This window comes from Diplotaxodon limnothrissa, linkage group LG7 (assembly GCF_057381915.1).
Source record: "Diplotaxodon limnothrissa isolate DT_005_m linkage group LG7, D_limnothrissa_male_GT1.1, whole genome shotgun sequence".
NCBI classification, from domain to species: Eukaryota; Metazoa; Chordata; class Actinopteri; order Cichliformes; family Cichlidae; genus Diplotaxodon; species Diplotaxodon limnothrissa.
This window is the reverse complement of record NC_140602.1, coordinates 52,032,213-52,057,951: the sequence shown is the minus strand read 5'-3', so window position 1 is coordinate 52,057,951 and position 25,739 is coordinate 52,032,213. Positions and strand designations below refer to the sequence as shown.

The following is a 25,739-nucleotide window of genomic DNA, read 5'->3' as shown; positions in this document are numbered from 1 at the left end:
TTTATTTATTGGCACAAAAATATACAGCTGAGAATGTTTTTCAGGATCTAACAACATAATTTGATCATACGTTTAAAATGAGGGGGAAAATGAATTACTATCTTCTTATGAAGATTAGCAAGAATAAAAGTGTCCACTCATTCCCTTCTTTAGTAAAAGAATCATTGAAATTTACTTAAAAATATAAAACATGAAACAGAGTGTGTGAGACAGAAAGCAGAACTAAAGAGGCAACGATTTTAAAGGGTTTATTTGAAATAAGCTGAACATGTAGTTTAATTTATATTAGAAGTCACCAAAAAGGTTAGCATACAACTGTTTGACCAAGCCTGCATTAAAATTTACTCATTTGGAGCTTTGTTTCAAGGTGAAATCTCACACACATATTATGGGTTGTTTATTGAGACATTTTACTTGCCTGTGATTTTCTGTGAGTGGCCTGTGTTGTAAACATCCACCAGCTCAAATAGCTGCTCCCCCAGAGAGTCAGAAGACACTGACACATCATCCTCATCCTTACATACCTGACTGTAAAGAAAGACATGAGAATACACTCGCTGAAATGTTTTGACATTCAGATAAATCCCATGTGTGTTACTGTTATTTACTCCAAAGGTAAAGCTCTCCTGTGGCCTATGTAAAAGAAAGAAAGGTCACAATGCCTCTTAGGAGTGCCGGCACATCTTGTTTTGAAACTGTCTTTGTCAGGTCTTATGATACAGATTTAATTCACCAGGTGTTTAGGGCAGGGGTGAGCAATTCCAGGCCTCGAGGGCCGGTGTCCTGCAGGTTTTAGATCTCACCTTGGGTCAACACACCTGAATCACATGATTAGTTCGTTACCAGGCCTCTGAAGAACTTCAGGACATGTTGAGGAGCTAATTTAGCCAATTAAATCAGCTGTGTTAGGTTCAAAAAACCTAAAACCTGCAGGGACACCGGTCCTTGAGGCCTGGAGTTGCCCACCCCTGGTTTGGGGTTTACCATTAACCTAAGCCAAGGCCTATAGAGGTGAACTGCCATTTTTGCTTGTGGTGTCTCTTTTCTGTGGATGCTGGTAATTTTCTATTTAAGTTTTTTTGTGTTATTCTGGCCTTTGTCCCCCTTGAAAAGTCCAGCCTTGTCATCTCCTCTTATTCCTCACCTGGGATCATTTTACTCCCATTTGGACCTTTGACTCATAACAATGTCATGCTTAAAAATCTGACACATACACAAAATGGACAAAAAACTGGGCTGACCAGAAGCCACATTACACCTACAGGAGCAGCTCAGTCATGGAAACTCATACCAGAAAGCTCCTGTTGCACAGGTTTTATGCTGATGTTAATGTGAAAGGAGGTTTGGGGTTCTGCAGAGCATTGGCACTTTTTATGCCCTGTTTGCATTACCGCTCAATGTTGTGGCTTTGCTCCGCTTTGCAATAACACTATTTACAGTCGATCTAGAGAGGGAAAAATATTACAAACTGACCTTTTGCAATAGCGACATACTATTACAGCACCACAATCAACTTCAGTGATCCCTTTAGAATGACCCATTCTTTCACAAAAGTTTCTAAAGGTGACTGAATGGCAGTACTCAGTACTTTTGTCCATATAGTGTAACTTACAAATTATTTTCTTTTTAAAAATAACACTCTAAAACTACTGGCCATTTCTGTACCTGGGTTCCTGTGCCACCTGCAGGGCTCTCAGGGCTTTCTCCACAGCTGCGGTCAGCATGGCATCATCCTGCAACATCTGAGTCAACACAGGACCTGGCAGCTCCAGTAACATGCCTGTAACACAGATCAAGCTAGACTTCAGGGCCAAGTTACAGCTTCACTTGCAAGTATTAAAACAAAACGACAAAAACATATATATATATATATAATGTCATTAAACAAAAACTGAGGTACGCAGGTCCCCTAACCTGTGAGTTTTCCAGCATCCTCTTTGTGTTTGGAGGAAATCAGAGAGTACAGCTGCTCCCCAAGTGTCTCCAGATCTTCTTCTTCTTCCATGTTTGACTCTTCATCACAAGACCCTGACTTTACCTGCCATGCTAGAGCAGGCCGTGACCTTTAACTTATCAGGTTTTGACCTCAGATACATTTCTTGTTCACATCTTTCAATCACAGCAGCATAACGAAAACATCCACGAAATAAATCAAAATCGGCGTCCAGAAGTTGCGATTTTGCCTACAATCGCTCTCTTATTCGCCCTGCCTTTGCTCCTCGTTGGCTCGAGTTTAGAGCTAACATAACACTAATCGGTTTGGCGTTAAAACAGCTGATTATTATGTGTAAAATTTCAGGCGGGTGCCTGTAAACACCAGGCGCACATTAATGACGTGGACATACTTACTACGCTGAACGTATTCCTCCGCTCTTTCTATAAATAACTAGTACTAAACAAAATTACATTCAGTATTCAATACAGCATCAAATGCGTTAATAAAATGTACATATATATATTAATTATTAGCTATATGTCATATAATTCAATAAAATATGGCTTTTGTCCCAAAATGCAATTTAAAAAGGTAGATGGGTGTGCGTAAGAATCTCAGCGAGAGGTTCCGTAAAGCGGTTTCCGCTCTCTCCGGTCCTTTCCTCCGCTAAAAGGTAACGTGGTCGCTTCGGTGGCTAAAAGCTGGTGATTAAAGTACATTTGTTTTCTTTCCCTAGTTGTTTTTGTGTTAATAAATGTAGGTATTATTCTTATGTTTGTTGTTATACACCTTGTGCGACAATAAATGTCCCTGTTGTATGTAGAAATGGAAAGATTAATCTTGTAAGCACCTCGCTCTGGGTAGGCCTCATCGTGCTCCTTCGGTTCCCCGGCCTGAACAGTGGCGCTAATGCTAGCAACCGCAGCTCTCTGTGTTTTCTGTACAGTCCTAACAGAATAGTAAAGTCTACGGTTCGCTATATTAGATGTTTGCCGTCTCATCGTTTCCCGTGTTAGTCCGTTCAAGTTGTGACGCTAAGCTAACACGTTTAGCTAATGTCAGAAAATGCAGGCAAACATGTTAGACGCCTGTCAGGGTTTTTCGTCTTCCAGATTTTCAAGAAAAAAATTTCCCTCTTTTACACAGGTTCACCATGTCGTCCCATTTGCAGTGGATGGTCATCAGGAACTGCTCCAGCTTCCTCATCAAGAGGAACGGACAGACCTACAGCACTGTGAGTACAAAACCTACTCTGAAGAACCTGACCAAACGTGCGATTACGCACCCAGAAAGTTTGCTTTAGTACTGAAACTGGGTTTGAGCAGTGATGTACAGTGTGGTATGGTAGGGACACAAATAACTTAGACTTAAAACACGGATCCCAGGCTTTGTACATTACCTTAACATACTAACAAAACATTGCAAGACAATCTGCTGTTAGTGTTTGAGAATTGCATATTAGCTGAGCTGACAGGATATGCCACATAGGCTTGGACTGTATCTGTGTTTGTGACATAATTCTGGCTAAAGATGTGAGATTAGTTGAAGGTGGCACTGGAAATGCTAGTTGGCTAGCATCCGTAAATATATATAATGCTGAAGATCAAATTGTTGTGAGATTTTTAAATGTCCTGGTAATGTTTATTAAAATATACCGCATTACCTCCCTAGCCTAACAGCAGGATCAGGCAAGATAATTAAATAAATGCATGCCAGTGATCTGAATGTCTTTGTTTTGTGACAGGAGCCCAACAACCTGAAGGCCAGGAACTCTTTCCGCTTCAATGGGTTGGTGCACAAGAAGACTGTAGGTGTGCAGCCTGCAGCCGACGGCAAGGGTGTCGTCGTAGTGCTGAAGAAGCGTGCAGGTAAATGAGTAATGCTGGTTCATTAACGTTTGAGTAATAGTATTGTCCAGACTCAGACTGGACAAACGATCCTCTCTTCAGTAACTTTAAGGAGTATTTGAACACAAATATTTCAAATGCTCCTTATGAATCAGGTAGCAGCAACGTTTATGTCATCTATGGATGCCTAATGAATTTCCATTAATGGGAGGGGGGGGAAGGAAGTTGTTAAAATTTATAACTAGATACATTATTTTGTGTTGTACAGTGAGATATGACAAGGATGACAACTGCAGAAGTATTAGATTCTGCATATTGTGTATATCACAGTATACAGAAATGTGGTTTTCTTCTTGGAAAATCCATATTTTTGGATCATTGGATACATTGGATGCTCATTTTGTTCTCTTGATGCACAGGCCAGAACAAACCTGCCAACTCCTACGTCAAGGTCACCATCAACAAGAATTCCCGTGCCACCCTCAACAGCTTGAGGCACATCATTCGCAAGAACAAATACAGGAAGGACCTGCGTATGGTGAGCTTAATCTGTGGTTTTGGGGAGGCTGAAACTTTAAATAGCTGGCATTTTTGTTTGTGTCAAAGTTTAAGAACAACATTTACGTCTCATTTGTTTCCCCAGGCTGCCCTGCGTCGTGCCAGCGCTATCCTGAAGAGCCAGAAGCCTGTTGTGGTCAAAAAGAAGCGCACCAGGGCTGCCAAGACCGCATAAACTCATTCACATGATAAATAAATAAAAGGGTTTTTGTTTGGAAAAAACAGTGTCCTGAGTCTTCAATTTTGAGCATGAGCTTCTTTAGATCAGTGATCTGCGCAGGTATCCGATGTGGTTATATTTTTAAAGCAGTGTTTGTGTCTGAGGAATTGATGCACATAAATGGATGTTTTTCTTCCCCACAATAATTTGTTTTTTCTCAAGTGATAATTCACTTCCACGAGTCCGAAAACAGTCCTGATGAGCTGTGTAGATGTATGGAAGCAGAAAAAAAGTTACATGTTACTTTTGACAGGTGTGCAGTTTCCTTGTGACGGCCATTAGTTTTGTCACAACTACAAATGTGGCAGTAAGTGGAAAATGGGCGAGTAAGACTGATTATCCAAGTTTCTGCCCATACATGACAGGCTTTAGCTTTAGATGCTGCTGCTACTGAGAGTTTACTTAAAAGCTACAATTGTGATTTTTAGATTGAAATTTGTTTCCAGTGTTTTGTATGTTAATGAATAGGGAGTACCTCCTCCCGAACTCCCTCCCCTGATGATCCGTTGTTATCATAGATCGTATTTGTATTTGAGGATGATCACACTGAAGCAATCTGCTTCTGCTACTGCACTTAGTGATACGGAAACATTGGATTGATTTAAAAGCAGCCCACTGGCAGCTTTCCACCCATGGCTTTGGAAAGAAAGAACCATTGTCACCCCCACCCCTGCCGTGTTTAAGCTGACAATATCTGCACCGACCATTTATTCCTGTCTTCACCTGTGACAAGGATCGCTGGGTTACTGTGAAGATGTGACAGAAGCTTTGTGCTGCAGTCGCTATGAGGACACTAAGGCTTTTGCTGGTAACCCTGACGCTGCTGGTGCTGGAAAGTCAGGGTTTTGAACTGCAGGATACGATCCATGCGCTGATAGAGGAGAACATCCACCTCCATGACCAGCTGGAGAACCTCACCAAGGCCCTCAGAGAGCTCAAACGGATGCTGTGGCTTCACTCAAATGGTACAGAGTCCTCTTTATGTTATCTGTAAATACAGGTGGGCAGGCTGAGCTTGGTTTTGGTTTTTAATAAAAAATAACTCAAAACGATGATGGTTAAGATGAAATAATAAAACGTTCCTTTGAGGAATTTATGTTCTTTAAATGAAAAATCCATAGTGCAAGAAAATAATTCAAATGGGAAATAAAATCTTCACGTTTGTGTGTTTAATTCTGATCCTTTTCTTTGTTACGAAAGTCTTTTTTTATATCTTTAGTGTCTCCTACTCCATTTTTCACTGCACATATTCTTGTACACAAAAACAACATCTTTGAGCTGAAATGAGAGACAATTGCACAGAAGCTGATTTTGAGACGGTGTATGGGGATGAAATGTTGGCGTCCAAGGTCAAAACGGCTTTTCCCCTTTCATTTACTCCTCATGTTCTGTATGTTTTAATCCTCTCCCAGCTCTTTGTGTTAACTCGTGCACTCTCTGCATACACATTAGCACTTCAGGGCTCGATTAGGATGCAGGATGTTTTGCTTTTTTTTTTCATATAGTCTGTGCTGTTCGCAGAATAAAAGATATTAACAGAGCAATTCTCTGTTTTTGATACAGACCCAGATCATCACCATGAACATCATGATGAAGATGTCCAGCATCTGTGGGACGAATGGTCAGAACATGGTGTGTATGTCTGCAGCTGGCTGAAACTACTCCCGTGACTTCACAGAGCTGTGCTCACTGCATTAGTTTGCATTGATTTCATGGCTGTGTGGACAGCAGAGGGTTAATGAGTTGCACTTTGGGATAAACCAGCTGCCTAATGCACACCCCAGCTGACAAAGTGTGACAGAATTTCTCCTTTCCTGGCAGGTATCAGTGCAGAAACCCACCTCCTGCTGGAAAACACCTTTTGTGGGCATGGCCTGCATGGCTCAGCAGCTCCTCTCCACGGTCACGGAGCACACCTCATACGCCTGCTGATCCTGCTGCAGCTGCTGCTGATAATGATGAGATGCCTGTAGGCTGCAGCGGTCTGATGTCAGAAAAGTTGAGTCAACTCCTCATGGCCGCTGCAGGCTGTATTGTGCAATTTAATATGGTTGAACAGCGAGTATCGATGCCACCGCTCTTCCTGTTCAGAGGAATTATTGAGCCGACAAGATTTGAAGAGTTGACCTGTCAATCCTGTGTACAAATCACCTCTGGGGAGGATTCACTGGAGCGAAAAGTTCATGTGGGTGTAGAAAGCAGACTGAGAGCAGGTTAAACACAGGGAGTTGCCTTACTTTTTAGCCATTTATTGTATTAATGAAATACAATAAATGTTTATAACTAAGCTGAACTCAGAAAGTTGGTTTTTGTAACTCTAAATGGAAATGCTGTGAACTTTACTGAAAAATAAAGCTAACTGCTAATTTTTGTGTTTGCCTGAGTACAGCTAAAGCCACTTTACCTGCTATAAAATGAAACAATAATTCTTTCCAATTTAAAAAAAACTAAGTAATGAAATAGAAATAATTACTGAAATATCAATGAATTTATTTGAAAAGATGTAATAGATTATTTCCAATTTGAAATAGTTAATTACTGAAATGTGTAATTTATTATTTATTTACTTATTTAATTCATTTTGGCACTCTTGGCCCTCCAGTTTCAACAACACTAGTTATCACTCAGGTGTTTTCACCTTAAACACTTCTACCCCAACGCTTTACGTTGTTCACCAGTTCCTGTTTTAAAAACAATAAAATGTTAAAGCAGCCAAAGTCGTTCTTCAGTTGAACCACTTGGCAGTCATCTTGAAACGCCTCCAGGCACTTTTCTTTTACACAATATGTAAATATCACCAGCACATTGGTAATTATTATTGCAATCACCTGATTACCTGTTTTTAAAAAATAAAATAGTTTGTTTACCTCTTTGCAAGTTCTGCTCCATCACAAGCTTGATAGAGGACTTTTAGAATTCATTTAGTTCAGGACACTTTTAGTGCCACCCCTTCTTTTTATATAAGAAAGCACATCGAATTTAAATTCCTCACATAAAACATCCTGAATAATCAGGTCCCATCTTATCTTAAAGACCTCCCATGATGCAATGAGTGTTTCTTCTTCACTCACCTCTAATCGTTAGTTTTTACTAACCTCTGGCCCTCTTCCACAGTGTTTCTTTCATCCCGTCTCCCTCCCCTCACCCACTTGCAGCAGATGGCTGATTCAACCTGAGCCTGGAGGTTTCTTCCTGTTGAAAGGGAGTTTTTCCTTCCCACTGTCACCAAGTGATCGCTCATAACTGCTTGTTGGGGCTTGTCCTTCTAACATTGCAGGGTCTTTAACTTACAATATAAAGGCAGATTTTGGCACTACAAAAGTACAACTGAATTAAACTGAATAATGTTGATGATGCAGTTTAAACTTTACATAGATTCCAGCAAATAAAAAGACAACAAAATACCAAGTCCAAACACTTTACACTTTATTGTCCTGACTATTTGATATGGTGGAGCACATATAAAAGTTAGAAAATTAACTAATAGTTAGTTTGGCCCAAAGGTTTTCTATTCTACACAGTGAAGCACATGAATACACGGCAATGTGGTTTAACACAATAAATAGGTAAAGTTGTCAGCTCAAACAAAACGTAAAACATCTACAGTATTCTGAAACCCTCTGATAATGATATTTACACTCATCAAATAACTCATATTTACTATGGAATGATAGGATGAAATGCACTAAGTTGTGGTGTCTGCACTCACTTTTGGTTCTGCTTTAATGCTGGTTGTGTGTGGCTGCGTGAGTGGTGAGGTGTCAGTCAAGGCTCGCTCTGTTGCTACAGAGGGGCCACATCTGTGTACACAGTTTTCCCAAGCATATCATACATGTTAGAAGCTATGGCTCTAGTCTATATCAAGGTCAGAGTCCTCGTCGCTCACAGTGCTCTGTATGATGGCTCCGTTGCGAACCATCTTTGGGATGACGGGAGGCTTTTCGGGCAGCAAGCCGTACTCCCGCAGCAGGGCCTCCAGGTCTACGGCAAAGAAGTCTTCCCCGAGCTGATCTGTGAGCCGCACAAAGTTGCCGATCAGGTCCCCGGCTTTGTAAACGAGCAGAGCAGGCAGAGCGCTGTCTCTGAACAGTGCGCTGGTGCTGATGGCTGAGCTGCGCACGCTGCAGAACTTGACCAGCGGGTATTCCTGAGCTAGACACATCAGGCTGCCGCTCATGGCCTCGCAGCCCGGGACGTCCGGCTCGTAGATGTGGATCATGACCAGGGTGCTTTTGTCCTCTTTGTCTAAAGCCTCTAAGAACTCCTCCCCACTGTTTAGCTCGTAGACCTGCTCAAAACGCTTGCCGCGGCACAGCTGGCGCCGCATCTCTTCGATGCGCTGCATGCGGTAATGCTGGAGGAATTCTTCATCATCCTCTTCTTCCTGAAGCATGTTGTACTCCTGCATGGTCATCTGTGAAGCAGACAGGAATGAACATACAAAATCAGACGAGTGTGTGCAACACAATTCACACTTCTTTGTATTCTTTGAATATGAATCTACAGCCAGGAGAGAGTGGACTATGGACAAAAACTGGAATAAACTAGACCGAGTTTTATTCATTAAAGAAAAAAAGAAAAAGCATCTTGAGCCTATTGAGTATATGATGTATGTTGTTTGTTCCATCCACAAATACAATCAATGGTGCAGAGTCTAGAAAATAGAAGTTTTTTTGTTTTACCATGTTCACGCTGTCCTTGATAATCAGCTCTTTGCCTACATTCACCCCAGGAGGGATGCCACTGATCAGCAACAATAGGTCTGAGCTAAACGAGGGTTTTCAGAGGTCTTTCATGTGTCTTCTGTTAGTCTGATTTACTTACTTTGCCTTGGATTTTTTCCTGAAGTGCCTTCTGTTTCTCTTGGTCCTTTTCCTGGTCAAGGTTAGAGCGGCATGTCATCGACAGCTTCTTGATCAGTCTTTCCATCTCCTTCTTCTGCTCTTGTTTCTGCTCCACCTCAAGCTGCTTGTACTTCCTCCAGTCATTGATCACACCCTTGGGCCCTGACACAGAACAGCCACTGTTACCATAACACACTCTATATTCTTATGACACAGATGAAAGATTGATTAAAGTCAAACACAAGGATGGCTTAAAAATGAGGGAAGCTCCAAGGATTTTTAAAAAAAAAAGTTTCTGACATTTTTATTTGTCAAAAATAACCAGATAATTTATTTAGATGTCATTTGGGCTGCTGCCTTGTGACAAGGGATCAATTTTTTTTTCTTTCCTGTGAATGCACTACATCTGTTTGTACAACCTGTGTTCACAGCACTTCCATCTGCGCTGTAGTCTATCTCGGGTTCCGTGACTTCAGCATCCCTAATGGTCTTGTTCTCCCCATCCTCATCATCATTGTCGCTGCCTTCATCCTCACTGCTGCTGTAGTAATACTGCAGCTTCTCTCCCAGGATCTTGTCATCCAGAGTAGTCATGATGACGGCTCGCCTGTGGGAAGCAGTATGAACTAGTTTAATAATGAATAATAAGCACACAATACAACGACTCCGAGATATTAAAGACTTCTAACCTCACTGATAAAAATCTGGATAAATCGGATAAAAAACGCGTTCATTGCTTAATAGTCCAGTATAGTGCTGTATAATCCAGACAGATAAACACAGCTAGAAAAGGCTTATGTACATAAAGTGGGCCACACACTATACATAGCTTAGAGTAAGTGTGCCAGTTTATTAAACTTAAGCTAAGAGGCCTTTTGTGATGCACCGATCCGTAAGTAAGAGAGCCGGTGTGTACAGATGGGCAGACGGGGAGAGAGACATTCCTCACACTGCCCTCTTACTTATGACAGCATACACAATATGAGGCATGAATTGGGACTGTGCTGCTTTATTATTGTCCCAGCACAGCAGCTGACAGCGAAGATAACAGCTAACGAGAGTTGATCTGAGAGCCTCTGCCGATGTTGAGACAGATAGCTCAACCATTTACATTCACTATTGCTGTTGTTTCAGTACATGTGCCGTACTGAAAAGAAAATGGCGACAATCCAATTAGCTTGTTTATGTAAGAAGGACGCGGGCCGAACAGCTGGTGGGCTGGGTGTTTGTAGAAAGTAAGGTGGTTAGCATTAGCTACGTGGGTTAGCTACTTCTCCTATGCTGACTTCCTGGGAGTCCGCGGCAGCCATTACCCGAGATTGTGTTAAAACGAAGCCGACTCCTACATCATATATTGCATTAAAACGACACAATACATCCACTACTTGTAACCACCCGGCTTCTTACCTCAATTTAATAACCGGCTCGCTGGCTGCCCGAGCTTAATCCACTAGTTCAGCCGCCTCAAGCCGCTCTTCCACACAAACGTGATGCCTTCAGGGTTCACTGACGTGTCTTAATAATGATTCGTGGGTAAAGAGAATCGGAATGAAGTCGAAACTGCAGCCAGTTTAAACTGCATCCTGTCTGTTATGTAGACACACTGAAACTCACCTCTCCGATAATTGTAACGAAACAATTTTACTTTCTATAGCTTTGCAAACAATTGCAGCACGCGAGTATTTAATTTACTTATAAGCTTAAAAATGACGTAATCAAGCAGTAGAAGATCCGAACTGCTTTCTAAATAGTTAGTTATGATACTGTTTCCATCCAAACTAATATGTCAACCCACTGTGGTGACACTGTAATATTTAGTTTTGACTTTATTGTGAGTTTGGACTTTACCGAGGGCGCCTAAAGACAACACATGAGGTGCGGGAAGTTGCTGGAAGATAAACTATGCAACTCCCTATTTCACCACTAGAGGGCATAAAGAGTGCTGCTATGGCTTCTACAATCAGTGCCAAGCTAAATATTTTGACTTTATCATTCCTTCTTCCTTTTAAATATTTTTCACAAAAGCTGTCTGAAATCAGTGAAAAGATACGGGTTTGCATTCCCATGTTTATATAAACGATTACACAATGCAAATCATCTGAAAAGACTAATAGCAGGTACATACAGACTGTATATGTGGTTTTTCCGGACATATATAATCCCATATGTATGTATGCAGAAGTGCATGTAGCAAGAACACATGTTTTAAACTATGAAGCAAGGGCAATTTAGTTATATGTGTATTTTAAACCACGCTGTGCACCCTGGTTATTAAAAAAAAAGAAAAGAAAGAAAGAAAAAAAGAAAACTTGCAGTTACATAGCACTGGGCAGGTCTCTCTCATCAGCTATCATTGGTGTTCAACTTTAAGCCAAAGAATACACTGGTTTTATGAGATGCAGTGGGTGAGTAATGTGGGTGGGGTACAAACAGTCATGAGAGATAATGATCATTGGGTCGTAAATAATGTTGAAGCCTGAGTACGTTTGAATGAATGGGCAGTTTTATTTCAGTCTTTATGCTGAGCTGCAATGAGATCTTTCAAAATAATTCTGCAGACAGTACAAACGTTTACTGATGGACAGTGCGAACAGGTATTGTGATCATTTCAGTCTTCGGACACAAGTTTTATTGACAAAAAAACATGTTTATTCCTCATGTATTTGTGTTCAAGTGTATGAGACAGTGAGCAAAATAAAGGAAAAGGCATATTTGATTTCATTCTGAGCTCTTGATTCCTGTGTGACTCTCCAGTGCTGTTCAAGCAAGCATTACTGATGTTTTCCAAGCAAACATCTGTAACACAAATTTTTTAAAATTGTTTTATTTAGCAGCCGCCTCTTTTACCTTCATATAATGATCTTACAAAAACAAAACAACCTTCTGATGTCTGCAAAGGTTATAGCTCATCAGTCTGCGCTCTGTCACCTTCTCGCCCGTGTTCTTGCTTCTCTTCTGCTGGTACTCTAAATGACACGTAAGGACACGTTCTGGTGTTTTGACACACCAGCTTCTTGAGTGTGGCAGAGTTTACTATTTCAAAGCCCACCTTTCCTCCAAAGGTGCTGGGCTTCCAGTATTCCGGAGAGCATATAGGGTTTCCCAGGAGGCCTTTAAGGGAGAAGGGGGCACCCATCTCCACCATGCTTTCTCCAAATATGGCCCCCGCTCGTGTTTTCTCCAACAACAAGCCGGGGTAAAATTCCAGTGCGTCAATGTCATCGTAGAGCTCTTCGAGGTCTCGTGCTATCTCCTCATTATCTGCAAAAAGTGACCAAATATGTCAAATAGGATGTTTATGAAGCAGGTCATCGACATCATTACAGTACAGATTTTTACAGATAATATTTGCAGGTTTTAAACCAATACTGCTGTAAGGCTGGCAGATCAGTTCAGCACATTAGTTTTGACAGGGAGGTTTTCTACAGAGCTCCTCCAATAGAGTGAGACACACTGCTGTGAAATTTCATGACCAGGTGATGAAGCCTTCCCCCGGCTTTGATTTTATTTTGTAGGCCTACTGCTGCTTCTTCAAGGGGTCCAATCAGCAGCTACTGAATTCACTGACTATGGCTTAAAACACCTCTTTCGTGGATTTTCAGGCTTTATGAACTATCACAGTCTTTCTCCATCTTCATCACGGAGTCACTGGAGTTGTAAGCTCTTTGAAAATCTCTCTATGTCAGGGAGCTGCATGATGTAAATCGGCACATGACTGTTTAAGGTGGACACTCAGTGGAGTTCATGACATGTAAATAGAGATTCTGATGCAAATGCATCCCCTCGCTACCCTTCAGAGGACAGCAGTGGGAAGAAAATAACTTTGACAAAACCAGTGCTTTAAAAATTGCTCCAAAAAGAGAGCAGATGCCATTAATTCCAGGAGTGTCCGTCCAGCTGTTTGCGTGGACTTCTAAAATTTGTGCCATGTGAGCTAGACACAGAATCATTTGCCTTACCGGTGAATTCCCTGAATGACGTGTATGGCGTGAGGTTAAAGCGCTTCCTGTACTGGTTGAAAGACTGGAGGCGAAGTTCACGGGACTCCTTGATGGTCCCAACGGCTACTTTGGTGACCATCGCATTGATGTTGTGCCCACCGCCAATCTGTGGGTCAACGGTGGGAGAAGTAAGTAACCAATATGGAGTGACCTCAGTCAAAAGACATCCTGTGAGAAGTTAGGTACAAAGTGGCTTACTGCAGAAGTCTGCACAAGCCTCAGCTTATCAGTACGAAAACAAGCTGTCAGCGTGCGATCACTCGCAGAGTATGATAAAGCAAAACAGGAAAACTTTGTGTGACTGCCAGAAATCCTTAAACATGGATCATTGAATTGTGCAACACTTCAGTTGCTGATGGTTACAAAGCGAGTTATAAAACACAGACGTCCAAACAACTCTAACTTGTAAAAATGCACCATAACTGTGTGTTACAATTACACAACATGTGCCGTTTGCTACCTGCCCAACAATTTGCCTGGAGAAGGAATCCACGAGGGCCTCCACGCCGTAGTGCGTCAGAACAGACGTGTTGAAGAGAAACTGTTCGTATGACAGCTCGTCCCCATTTATTAAGAAGCTGTCGGGCATCAAAGGGTGCCAGTGGTAGAGCTGGCTGAACTCCAGAGCGATACGGTTGCCGTACTGGAAGGGAGAGCCGAACAGCAGGGTGGGATCGAACTTGAGTTGAAGCAGGTATCCGCTGAGGTGCTGCACGTAATCTTCTATCACGATTCGTATGGTCTCGCCTTCGAGAAGCAAAGGGATTAAAGAAAAATGCACCAAGCAGACAGTGGCTCGACCTCAAGTTAAACAAACAAAGTTTACCAAAAAAACAATACATAATTAAATGCAATAGTTTAGTGTAAAGAACAGGCTCTGGCTACACCTGTGCGGAATTCAGTGGTTGCTTAAGGCAAAAGACTGCTTGTTATTTCCCCAAATGATCACCACAGCAGATGTTTTTCAATTAGGCACAGATTTTATGCCAGATGTTATTCCTGATGCAACCTTCACATTTATCTTGACTTGAGACCAGTACTAGAAGTACACCATCTTATGATCCACTTGAGGCTGGGTTTGAGTCTGTTCCCGACATCAAACTGAGGCTCTTTCCTGTGTAAGGCAAACGTATTAACCACTACACCTCGCAGATGCTGGTAAGGAGCAAGTCTGGCTCAAACTTTCAAAAAAGAAAAAAAAAGAAGTCATTTTTAAACCAAATTTAGTATAAAATCCAACATGTTTTGCTAAATTTTATTTAAACTAGTTAACTTGTTATTAGAAAAAGCAGTGAACTGTCACATGTCCTAGCCACTTGCACTAAACACTTGAAGTCTGCAATGCCAGGCTCACTGTTCCTTTTGAACTGTGTCTAACTCACCGATAATAATGAGCCGTGTGGTCTGGAAAAGCTGCTCATCGTCCCAGGTGGGATGCTCCGCTTTCAATATATCACAGACTCGGTTGTGCTCCCTCAGCCACAGCGTGGCGTACATTCCCAAACCAGGGAGAAGTCCAAAGACTTCCTGACCGATAGCCACCTGAGCCTCAGCGGGGACTCCGGGAGGGTAGCTCATTCTAACAGATGCATCAGCGACACTGGGAGGGTACATCTCTCCATCAATTAACTGACCGGACAGAAAAAGAAAGAATGATGATACAAGTCACTGTCATCTGTAATTCACAATGTTAATGAAGATCAAGTATTTCATTTTAAAAAGAACTGCAGAACTGACAGTTGCGCTTCTAAATCAACATGTACACTCACTGGCTGCTTCATTAACTACACCCTGCTAGTACCAGGTTGGACCAATAGAACCAACAGAAGATGGGTACACTGAGGTGATAAAGGGATGAACATACACAGCAACAATACTCAGGTAGGCTGTGGTGTTGAAATGATGCTCAGTTGGTTCTAAGTGGCCCAAAGTTTGCCAAGAAAAATATCCCTCACACCAGCAGCAGCCGTCGATACAAGCCAGGATCTGTCCATGTTTTCACAAAGCCTTGCTCTGAAATTGAGCACTCTTCTATTACTCAATTTTGGTGAGCCCACACGAACTGCAGGCATCCAAAACAAACAACCACGCCACGTTCAAAATGACTTACACCACCTTTTGCCCCCACCCTGATGCTCTCTTTGAACTTCAGCAGTTCAACATGTTGTTACAAACCGGGTTGAACACAAAAGGAGATGCACACAAATTCCACTTAAAAACATATTTATCTTAAATGAGGGAAACAAGGAGAGAACTTCAGCTAACCGTGGTGTGTGTAATCAGTACAATCAGTACAGTGCAATTGAGCTCGGAGGGTTTTTATCGAGCAGCACCACTGATTGGATGCAAGCTACTCCACTTCTCTGACATCTGCTGATGAGCCCTGCCACACAACGGGCTGAAATGAAAGCAGGCTGAAGTCGATTATCACGATGTCGGATGTCTGCAAGCAGTGATTGCAGCTATGTGATTGGCTGATTAGATCACTTAAGGGGCAGTTGAACAGGCGTCCCTAATAAAGCAGTCAGATATAAGTCTGCAAATGACTTTACCTGATATTTCAGCTTTCCATCTTTGAGAAGCCTGAGGTTTAGCTGACGATCCAGGCTGTCTCCATAAATGTGTCCTGCGTCCACCTGTTTGAGTTGCAGGAGAGAACGAAAAAAAGCATCAGAGGTGTAATTGTAAAAAGCCGCTGCTACTTTATCTGGAGTTACCCTCCAACTTCCACCAACCTCCAGCTTCATAATGTAAATTATACTGCTGAAATTTAACAAAAAGACAGAATCAAGACTAGAAGTTTCCCTCTGCTCTTATGCTATGTATATAACACTAACTCCTTAATAAAGCTAATGTGCTGCACACCAAAGATCAGGATGGACTGACCCCGTGGCCGACAGCCTTAGTGAAGCCGAGGCCCATGCGATTGAAGGTCTTAAAGAACTGGTGGGTGAAGTGCTGCGCGAAGAAGGCGAACATGAGGCTGGTGCGCTGGGGATCGGGTCGGAACGTCCTTCTCTTCAGAAGCCTCTCAACCAACACCTCAGGGTCAGGTAGCCCAGCCTTGCCTGAAGAGAAACACCACAGCATCACGCACCATACCGGGGGGGGGGGAAAAACACAGATACACCCGACTCAAGCCATAATACTGAAGCTCTGACACAGCTGACATGTTAAACTGCACTTCTGCGCAGTCCAAGGTCAAGATATGGATAAAAGCAATCCTTAAACTACACTCTTTGCATAAAAATGTGGATTTAAATTTGGAACTATGTGAGCTTACATTTGATGCCAGCATTTGTTGTCAGATGTTTAAATTTATACTCTTAATCAACAGAATCATCAACCATCATTTGACAAAGCACATTTAAATGAGCAATAGCAGACACTGGCCTCTTGGGGGCAGTATAACAAAAATAACAAGGGATTCTAAACCATGACTAGCAAAGTTTGATTCATGTTGAGTCATGTTTCAGTCCGCTTGTTGGGTGTCGATTTGGTATTCAATTTCTATCACACTCCCCTAATTACAAAATGTGGCTCCTTGGAAGCTAACCTTTCACCCCCAAAGGTGTGGGACAGTCCTTTGGCACCGGAGGCAGAAGTCGAGTGTAGTAGCTCAGATTATAGTAGGATTCCCAGCTGAGGTAGTCATACTTGGAGTTGAAGGTTGGAGGGCTGGGAATTAAGTTTGACCTCACTGTTGGTACAAAAAAACAGATGTATTAGATACACAGAACGTGTAAAAAACATCCAGAATGAATTTCTCTACAATAAGTTTGCTGACTCTGGACCTGTTAACACCAGCCGCATGAGGACGTCCCGCAGGAAAGTGTGGTTGATGATGTCCCAGAGCCAGTGGAAGTGGGTGAGAATGTAGTGCACCACACCTGGGTTGGGCCTGAAAAACTGACGCACTCGGGTCCAAAGCTCGGCTGGAATGGCAGAACATCACGAGACACGGTCTTGTTATTACTGGAAGTCATGGCAACTGGGGATCTGGAAATCTACTCTAAATAACAAAGTCGTTATGTCATTATGGAGCAGAACACTTGGCAGGCATGGTCTTGCTTTTAAAACCAGGATCAAGACTTCTGAATTGCCACCCACACCTCTGGAGTCGGTGGATTACTGAATGACGTGAAATATAATGGCAGTTCTGTCTCATTATCGGCCTCCCTCGGGGCCCCAAAAACTCCAAGTTTACTGCGTCAGCTGGTTTTGCTGTAACACCTTAAAAATGTGCTTATGTTTAAACCAAAACATCAACATGAGAATCTTATTATGTGGTTTTAGGGCTACTCCACCAAAAATCTAGGGTTAATGACTTTGATTTTGATTACATCCACTACGGATTTGTAGATGTAATCAAATCCACACTATGCACCAAAGTAGGGTTGCGGTAGCATTAAAGTACAGAAGCAGCACAAATTACTGGGGTTTGGCTCGTTTTTGCTACTCTATCAGGTTAACCCAAGCCTAAGAATAATTATATGACATATGATGAGTAAAATGCTCATCTCAAGGCTTCAGAATGGGACTTCACATACAAATGGCTAATCTGAAGGTTGAAGGTTCGATCTCCGGCTGCTCCAGTCTGCCAAATATTGTTGGGCAGGATACTAACCCCAAGTTGTTTTCCGATGCATCCATCAGAGTGTGAATGTGTGGTAGAGTATAGTACAGTCCATTTACCTTTAAACGATAACAAACTGAACACATTGTGAAAAAGGCTTAACATGAGCTGGAGAAAGCAGGACAATACAAGTTTTTGTGTCATACCACAGGCTTCTGATTTTATCAAAAGTGTATTATTAACAGGACAAATAAGTATTGGTGTATCATATTCCTATATATTCCTACTTGTTACAAAAAACCCTGAAAAAAGAAAGAGTGTAATTCCCAAAAATGTGAAACTGTTCCTTTCACTTGGCTGGTAGCTCCATAAAGACGTCATAATATTTTCTTTGGAGCTACATGAGCAATATGTGTGTCTATTCTGCGTTACACAACAAGTGAAAACATTGGTCTACATGTAACTCCTTTTCCTGTCCAATACTCCTTTCCTTCCTTTTCTTTCCTACTCCTGCTCCTATTGTCTTTTTCTTTCCATGTACAATCAAAGCAGTGATTAACTGTTATTACACTCAGTGTGCGAATGTCTGCCAAATACATAACAAATGACTGGGAACTACAGCATGTGAGGGTTCTTTGTTGATCCAGCTGCTCTCTTCTTGGCACTTCCCCACGCTCCTTCAATTTTCCCAAATACTTGTCTAGACAGATGTTTTAACGCTGACAGCCTGGGGCTATGAAATTAAACCTTTTTTTTTTCAAAACCCTTTGGTTTTATGTTAAGTTAAATAGTTGAAATTCCTAAAAGGTACAGCAATAAAAGAGGATATGAGCACCACTCTCACAGAGGAAAACTGACTTACGGACTGTGCAGTTTTCTCCGTAGTAGCCGGTACGAGTGCAGTCACACTCATACTTGTCCTGACCGTACCGGACGCACACACCCCAGTGCTGACAGGGGAAGGAACAGCATGGATTGACTGTGGAAAATAAAGAGAAAAGAAAACTCATGTGAAGATCATTTGGAAATACTTGAACGTCAGGTAGGCCGATTATATATGAAGCGGTGGCATGGAAATAAACTGAAAGAGAGATCAAATATTGAAGCGGCACCGGCACTTCCTGTGGTATTCCATGCAAAACCATCTGCCTTCGAGCAAGTTCAGACCGCTATTTGAAAATGCCCACGCAAAGAAAAGGAAAAGAATAAAAGAAAGCCTTAGAGCCAGACATGAAATCAGAGACAGATGGAATCTTAGACTGCACTACTGGAAACATGCTTTTATTAAAAAAATACCTCTGCAGATTAGGCAAGGTGAACAAGTTCTTGCTCCAAGCGCAACTTTTGTTCTTTACAGGAATTTTGTATTAATCACTGACACAATGTGAGAAAAAAGGCACCAGGTGTCACATCAACATAAATGTGACAGTCTTGGAAATTTGCTCTATACAGCACTAATCGTTGCTCAGGAAAGCATTCTGGAGAAGACCCACATAACTGGGTACCAAGTTTATTGTTGGAGTACTATTGCACATTTTACTCGATAACATAAAGCGTTACACTGTTACCTCCGCCGAGGAGGTTATGCTTTTGGTAGCGTTTTGAGTTTTGGATAAAAGAAGTCTTAAATGAGTTCTGATAAAACTTTGTAAATGTGTAGAGCGCGCTCATGTTAACAATTTCTTACTGCCATTGTTTATATTGACCACATATAGGCAACGCGTTGGGAATGATGTATATGAGGATTATTACAGTTTTTATTCAAACATTTTGTCACATTTGACCTCAGATCTCACTTTTACATTTAGATATTTAAAGAAAGTTCAAGAGAAGGAGAATGAGCTGTCTTTTCACTCAGAAATATACAAGTTTCTCATGTCCAGTTATTTATAAATCATTATCTATTATCCATTACCTACTAACATATGTTAGTAACCATATGTTAAAAAAGAACAAAGAAATCAGAATGAATGAAATTAAAAGTAAATAGAGAGTCAGCTGCCCTGGTGGAGGTTTGTGCTCTCAAAGTGATTCTTGTACTTCTTTAACATGCAAGTTTGACCTTTGGGAAATATGCTCATTCGTACTTTGGCTAATAGACAGCTGAGTTGTTCTGTTCTGTTCTTCCCTGGCAGGTGTGTGTACATGGACAGTTGATTGTACCATGGATGCTTAGCTGTTCTTATTAAACTCCTTTGTAGTAAAATGAAGCTGGCACATGCAGTTTGATGGTAAACTATTTTCCACACATAGTCTGGATTACAGCCTCTAGTGACCCCTTGCGTGAATTTCCTGGGAAGAACTCAGTTTCAGAGCTTTCTGTTTCACGGCTGACACTCAGTTTGGCCAGAGCCACCACAACCAGCTGCTTTTTATACACAAGATTCTGTTTTGATTTAACATTACTTTTAACATTTAAAGTACTTATTGCTTGTCCCCTTGCAATCAGAAATCAATTCTTAATCAACCAATCATACAACTCATAGACTTATATATGAGATGAATGGAGGGTGTTAAATGTGAAGCCCATGTACAAGTTTGTTAAACCTGCATCGTTTTTAACAGCCAGCAGCGGCTTTTCCTTTGGTTTCTTCCCATCTACCCAAAGAGTGCATAATGTGCTCCATTAGAAAGGATTCCTATGATAACAGATAATTTTCATTTTCATTTATTTATTTATTTCACACTTGGTCAACAGTTTCCACAGTTAGTTCTTTCAAACAAACCAACTACACTTTCTGTCAGTAAAGCACTGCAACCATGTGTGAAAAGGAGCAGGCAGAAGAATATATTCTTATTAAACCCTGCCCCCTATCTACAATCCAACTTATATTGCAAGTGGGCACCAAAAGTCAAGGAACAAACTAACATTAACACTTATTTCCAGTCCTAACTCAAACCAAACAACAAATTTACAATCAGAATATACCACTCCACATAGTAACAAGGAGAAAAGATAAGTAAATAAAATAAATGAAACAAAAAATAATGGATCCTTTTACTCCAATTTCATTCACATTCTTCATATTGAGTTATCGTTTTAGACATGTAACACTTTTTAAAACAATGTAAATTTATACAACTCTTTAAATTATAATGAAGAGAGTTCCACAGTTGTATACCCCTAACCGTTGGACTCATTAATCTTTGTGTAGTCCTAGCTAGCTGATGCTTAAAATAAAATTTCCTTCTGCTATCTTCTCCCCCCGAACACGTTAAAAATACTCTTTGTAACTTAGAAGGCAAAATATTACTTTTAGCCTTAAACATAATTAATAGTGTCTATAGTTTCACTAAATCTCCTAATTTTAATAATTTTGATTTTATAAATAATTTATTTGTATGTTCTCTATATTTAACGTTATGAATCATTCGTATCACTTTCTTCTGTAATAAGTTTAGAGGTTTTATAGTATTCTCATATGTATTTCCCCAAACTTCGACACAGTAACTAAAGTATTGAAAAACAATGAGAAATATAAAATGCGCATTGTTTTTTGGTCTAATAAATCTTTTACATTTCCCAAAATATAAATGTTTTTAACCATCTTCTTTCTAATATACTCAATATGTGATTTCCACGTCAAATTTTCATCTATTACACCCAAAAAGCGAAATTCAGTAACTCTTTCAATCAATTCTGCATTAATGGACATAATGACTTCTTCCTCCTTTACACGATTGCCATATATCATGAATTTCGTTTTTGTCAGATTCAAAGATAATTTATTTACATCAAACCATTTTTTAAATCTTAACATCTCAGAAGTCATAATTTCAACCAAATCTTTCAAATTCTCTCCAGAGCAATAAAAATTTGTGTCATCTGCAAATAAAATAAAATGTAACCTTTTTGATACTTCACAGATATCATTAATATATAAATTAAAAAGTTTAGGTCCTAAAATAGAACCTTGAGGAACCCCACATACAATCTTCAATCTTTCAGAGGTATTGCCGAGATAATGTACATATTTTCTAAATAACTCCTTAACCAAGTCAATGCCACACCTCTCACACCATAATTATACAATTTAGAAATCAAAATAAAATGTTGTAACGTGTCAAAAGCTTTTTTTAAATCAACGAATACCCCAACTGTGTATTTATTATTATGGGTTGCAGATGAAATATCTTCAATGAAAGTCAACAATGCTAATGCCGTTGATCTATTTTTACAAAATCCAAATTGATTTTCATTTATTAGTTGGTTTTTTCAATAAAACTATCAAGTCTTGCGCAAAAAGTTTTTCAAGCACTTTTGAAAACTGTGACAAAATTAAGAGACACTGGCCTATAGTTGTTAAAACTATGCTTATCTCCTGATTTATATAAGGGTATCACTTTTGCCACTTTCATTCGATCAGGAAATACTCCTGATTATAACGAGAGATTAAAAATATAGCATAGAGGAATACTTACAGTCTAAAGTCTTTTTAATTATAACCATGTCTATACCATCACAGTCAGTAGATTTTTTATTTCTAAAATTTTCTACAATTGCTACTTTTTCTTTTATGGTAATATCAGCTAAGAATATAGAATTAACCACTCTACTTTCTCCTTTCCAAACTTCATATTCTGGGTCGTCATTTTTTCTAATTAAATTTGCTAAAGTAGGTCCAACATTTACAAAAAAGGAAATAAATTCGTTTGCTACTTCAGTCTTATTATCGACAACTTGATTATTCTTAATAAAATAAATACACCGATCTGAGGGTGTGTTCTTGTTACCCAATACTTCTTTAAAAATATTCCAAATGCCCTCAATATTATTCTTGTTTTCCTGAAAAAGTTTATTATAATAGTCTTTCTTGGCTTTCCTCAATATTAATACCAACTTATTTTTATAAACTTTATATTTCATTTCCGCATTCTTAGTTCCCTGTGTTATATAGTCCCTATATAAATTATTCTTCTTTTTACACGCATTTGCAAGACCCTTAGTTATCCAAGGTTTCAAATAAAAGATAATCGTACACTTCTTTACAAGTTTAATAAACCAGTGTGGGAAAAACCATCCGCATGAAAAGACCTTTGTTCTCGGACACACACAGAGAAGCAGAGTGAGGAGGAGGTGGGTGGTGCTGGTGGGGGAGGTGGGTGTTGGTGGGGGATGGCGTCTAAACTACTGACGCCCAAGTTTCTGCATGCAAGTTCCGGGTGAGAGTAAATCCTGTTAATTTACATTATGATGACAGATAAGGCCGGCCAGGCATTCTTTCTCTCCAAGATCCATACACTGATAACCACAATTACATAACTCGTTAGATCAGTTCTTGGTACAGGGTTTCATTTATGCATTTTATTGGAACTGCAAGATAAACAACACATCCAAGCTCTTCTGAGTAAAAACAGTGCGGCATGGAACACTTCCTCGTGCACATGTGGATTCATGTCTCTCCAAGCCACCTCCTGGCCTCGATCCTTCACACTTAACAAATGTGTAACTACATCTGACAGCTGTGTAAACTGCATACACACTGCCTGAGAGGTCAGAAGAAGTTCAAATCTCTCTCGTTCTCAAATCTCTCACACACATCTTTTATCTTGCATAGACCTTCCAAAAAGCACTATTAAATTCAATGTAGACATAAATCACCAGGAGTGAGTTAGTCTATGGAGAAAGTTTTCTCCTGTGACTAGACATAAATCTCTGTGCGCGAGTCTTCCGTTGGAGACAATGAGCGTAAATATGTCATCCTGAAAAAATGTCATTCTGAAAAGGGCGGTGCTCAAAAGGTGGAGTCGGCATGAGAAATAAGTTAGAGCTGATCATGCTGCATTACGTGTGTAAGACATGAGAGATGGAAAAAGTGCCCACATGGGCCAGGCAGGAAATGCCTGGTCTCCTCAAGGGTCTTCAAAACGTATATCCAAGCACTTTGACAAATGATCCCGTGCTCAGTGTTGAAATCCTACCTTATATAGAAAAACATTAAGAAATACTCAGCCTGCACTTGAATTTAAATTAAAAGGAGTTCCAACAGCAGGCCTCCTTACTCGCGAATAATCTTTTCCTTAGTCTTCCAGCGGATGATGTCATGTTACTGTACCAGTGCCTGTCTTTATTATCGGGGTTAAACGAATGTGTAGCTGCTGGCAGCTTCACTCACATCACTCAGAAAAAAGCCCTGATAACAACCAGTGTTAGTCAAAACACAGACTGCGTGTGTTTCTTGCTGCAGACTTTGCAGTTATTAAAGCAGCAAATGTTCCAAATAACAGGTAATGCTATAAGTCAGAGCATCAAACCCCACCAGTCCTCTTTACCTACCTGTGCTCGAGGTAACTTCATCACCCCGACACGCAGGCTCCCGCAGCAGCAACAAAAGCGCACAGGCTGATCCTAGGACAGAGGCTTCCCCACATGATTAAAAGTCAGTCAGTTTCGTGTCCAGCAGCTGAAACATCAAATCACCGAGCAGCACCTCTACGTAAAGGGCTCGATCTCTACTTACCTCTCATTCCAGCAGGAGTTTTTCATACCAACTCATACAACGGGTGGGAAGGTGCAGGGATCCAGATTTTGCAGGTAAACACAGGATCAGGAGTATGGAGACGATCCGGGTGTTGGGTCAGCGTGAAAGAGAAGCAAAACCAGCTATCCAACAGGTTACTCCTGTGTGTGAGCACAGCCAAGCTGCACTGCGCCTTTATGGCCCCCGGAGAGGGGAGAGAAAGAGCGACGGTGACTTGGAGCCAAGTGCGGGTTTCCCCGCTCTTTACCGCCTACTACTGGTGATCAGTGGCCCTACTTCCTAAATACTGCCTAACTTTCTATTGCCATGTTCACTGTTTTAAGGTCTTCTAAGATTGTAAAGCCTTGTAAATCATGGAGCTAAATAGTTTTAGACGCTGTAATCGTTTCAATTTAATGTCTTTAATATTGGTTCATTTTTTTCTGGGTATAACGTAATAAAACATCACCCATTGCATTTCCATAAAAAAGACACAAAATGTTGTGGAGATATTTCAGTCTGGACTAACATGGCACACTAATAAGGACACTTCCCCTGCACTGAGAAGAACAATAAACTTTTCCAACTGAGTGGTTTCTTGGCAGGTGCTTTTTACATCCTGCCTCGGATGTTTGCTTGAGATGAGGGAAAAGCAGCCGTGGATAAACTCTCAGAGAGGTAAGCCAAGGATTTAATGTCACCTCTGCCACTGGAGTTTATGAAAGTTCAGAGGAAGTCATGATGGCGCCATTAGAAGAAGTCAGGAAGTCAGATTAAGACAGAATCTCAGCCAAAATCCAGAAAACAACACATTACATAAAAGACATACCTGTCAGCTCATTGTATTAAAAGCTCACCTTTGCACAAAATCAATTTCTTCTATTCTCACCACCATGGGCCAGACCAAAGATTGTACATCTGCACAAGACTGGAATGGGCTGTAAGGCCAACAACAAGCTTGGGAAAAAGTGCTGTGGTCAGATGAAACCAAAATCAAACTCAACTCGAACAAGTCAAGCACGGAGGTGGAAAACGTTTGGCGTGTTTTTCTGCTAAGGTCGACTTCATCACACTGAAGGGCCAATAGACTGAGCCACGAGGCGGTTGCCAAGTGGCAGGAAAGTACCCTAAACTGTTTATAAAGTTTCTCAAGGGTTTCTCCACCAAATACTAAGTCATGTTTTGCTTGGGGATCAAATACTTATGCCACTCAATGTGACATATCAATCAATTTATAACTTTTATGTATTTTGTGTGTTTGTCTGTGTCAGAATATGACAGAAATAAGAATCGTCT

General features: G+C 40.7%; 4 protein-coding genes across 6 annotated transcripts in view; 1 reads left to right on the top strand and 3 right to left on the bottom strand.

The window, feature by feature from the left end:
- Positions 1-2,311, bottom strand: part of LOC146629180 (uncharacterized) — a 3,647-nt gene extending 1,336 nt beyond the window's left edge. Inside the window, exons 1-3 of the mRNA XM_085358403.1 lie at positions 1,915-2,311; positions 1,666-1,780; positions 419-528 (exon numbers count right to left, since the gene is read on the bottom strand). Of these exons, the coding sequence (XP_085214529.1) occupies positions 419-528; positions 1,666-1,780; positions 1,915-2,005 (316 nt within the window). The 5' untranslated portion in view covers positions 2,006-2,311. The remainder of the gene's footprint in view (positions 1-418; positions 529-1,665; positions 1,781-1,914) is intronic.
- Positions 2,312-2,573: 262 nt separating this feature from the next.
- rpl28 (ribosomal protein L28) lies at positions 2,574-4,554 on the top strand. 3 transcript variants are annotated; one of them, XM_085358400.1, is made up of 5 exons: positions 2,574-2,609; positions 3,083-3,170; positions 3,681-3,804; positions 4,203-4,321; positions 4,427-4,554. In XM_085358400.1, exons 2-5 carry the CDS (start codon positions 3,090-3,092, stop codon positions 4,514-4,516), a joined length of 414 nt encoding a protein of 137 aa, XP_085214526.1. In that variant the 5' UTR covers positions 2,574-2,609; positions 3,083-3,089; the 3' UTR covers positions 4,517-4,554. The 3 variants fall into 3 exon arrangements, with proteins under 3 accessions (XP_085214526.1, XP_085214525.1, XP_085214527.1); XM_085358399.1 differs by having other exon boundaries at positions 2,599-2,640; XM_085358401.1 differs by lacking the exon at positions 2,574-2,609 and adding an exon at positions 2,629-2,649.
- A 3,447-nt stretch (positions 4,555-8,001) lies between these two features.
- On the bottom strand, positions 8,002-10,881 carry pdcl (phosducin-like). The gene is made up of 4 exons (XM_085359900.1): positions 10,813-10,881; positions 9,825-10,012; positions 9,386-9,567; positions 8,002-8,975 (listed from the first exon to the last, which is right to left on the bottom strand). Exons 2-4 carry the CDS (start codon positions 9,997-9,999, stop codon positions 8,412-8,414), a joined length of 921 nt encoding a protein of 306 aa, XP_085216026.1. The 5' UTR covers positions 10,000-10,012; positions 10,813-10,881; the 3' UTR covers positions 8,002-8,411.
- A 1,027-nt stretch (positions 10,882-11,908) lies between these two features.
- LOC146629177 (prostaglandin G/H synthase 1-like) lies at positions 11,909-24,611 on the bottom strand. Its single transcript, XM_085359899.1, has 12 exons — positions 24,444-24,611; positions 24,260-24,343; positions 18,845-18,961; positions 17,201-17,341; positions 16,963-17,106; positions 16,293-16,474; positions 15,959-16,042; positions 14,789-15,035; positions 13,867-14,153; positions 13,365-13,512; positions 12,286-12,666; positions 11,909-12,201 (listed from the first exon to the last, which is right to left on the bottom strand). Exons 1-11 carry the CDS (start codon positions 24,448-24,450, stop codon positions 12,305-12,307), a joined length of 1,803 nt encoding a protein of 600 aa, XP_085216025.1. The 5' UTR covers positions 24,451-24,611; the 3' UTR covers positions 11,909-12,201; positions 12,286-12,304.
- Between the last annotated feature and the right edge of the window lie 1,128 nt (positions 24,612-25,739).

Excerpts from the sequence above, each read along its gene's own strand:
- pdcl (XM_085359900.1), bottom strand. The coding sequence starts at position 9,999 with ATGACTACTCTGGATGACAAGATCCTGGGAGAGAAGCTGCAGTATTAC. Across the intron at positions 9,568-9,824 it reads TGGAAGTGCTGTGAACACAG|GGCCCAAGGGTGTGATCAAT; the intron begins GTTGTACAAACA and ends GTTCTGTGTCAG. Across the intron at positions 8,976-9,385 it reads AGGAAAAAATCCAAGGCAAA|ATGACCATGCAGGAGTACAA; the intron begins GTAAGTAAATCA and ends TCTGCTTCACAG.
- rpl28 (XM_085358400.1), top strand. The coding sequence starts at position 3,090 with ATGTCGTCCCATTTGCAGTGGATGGTCATCAGGAACTGCTCCAGCTTC. Across the intron at positions 3,171-3,680 it reads ACGGACAGACCTACAGCACT|GAGCCCAACAACCTGAAGGC; the intron begins GTGAGTACAAAA and ends GTTTTGTGACAG. Across the intron at positions 4,322-4,426 it reads ACAGGAAGGACCTGCGTATG|GCTGCCCTGCGTCGTGCCAG; the intron begins GTGAGCTTAATC and ends TTGTTTCCCCAG.
- LOC146629177 (XM_085359899.1), bottom strand. Across the intron at positions 17,342-18,844 it reads CGGAGAAAACTGCACAGTCC|CCGAGCTTTGGACCCGAGTG; the intron begins GTAAGTCAGTTT and ends CTGCCATTCCAG. Across the intron at positions 16,475-16,962 it reads CACACCTTTGGGGGTGAAAG|GCAAGGCTGGGCTACCTGAC; the intron begins GTTAGCTTCCAA and ends GTTTCTCTTCAG.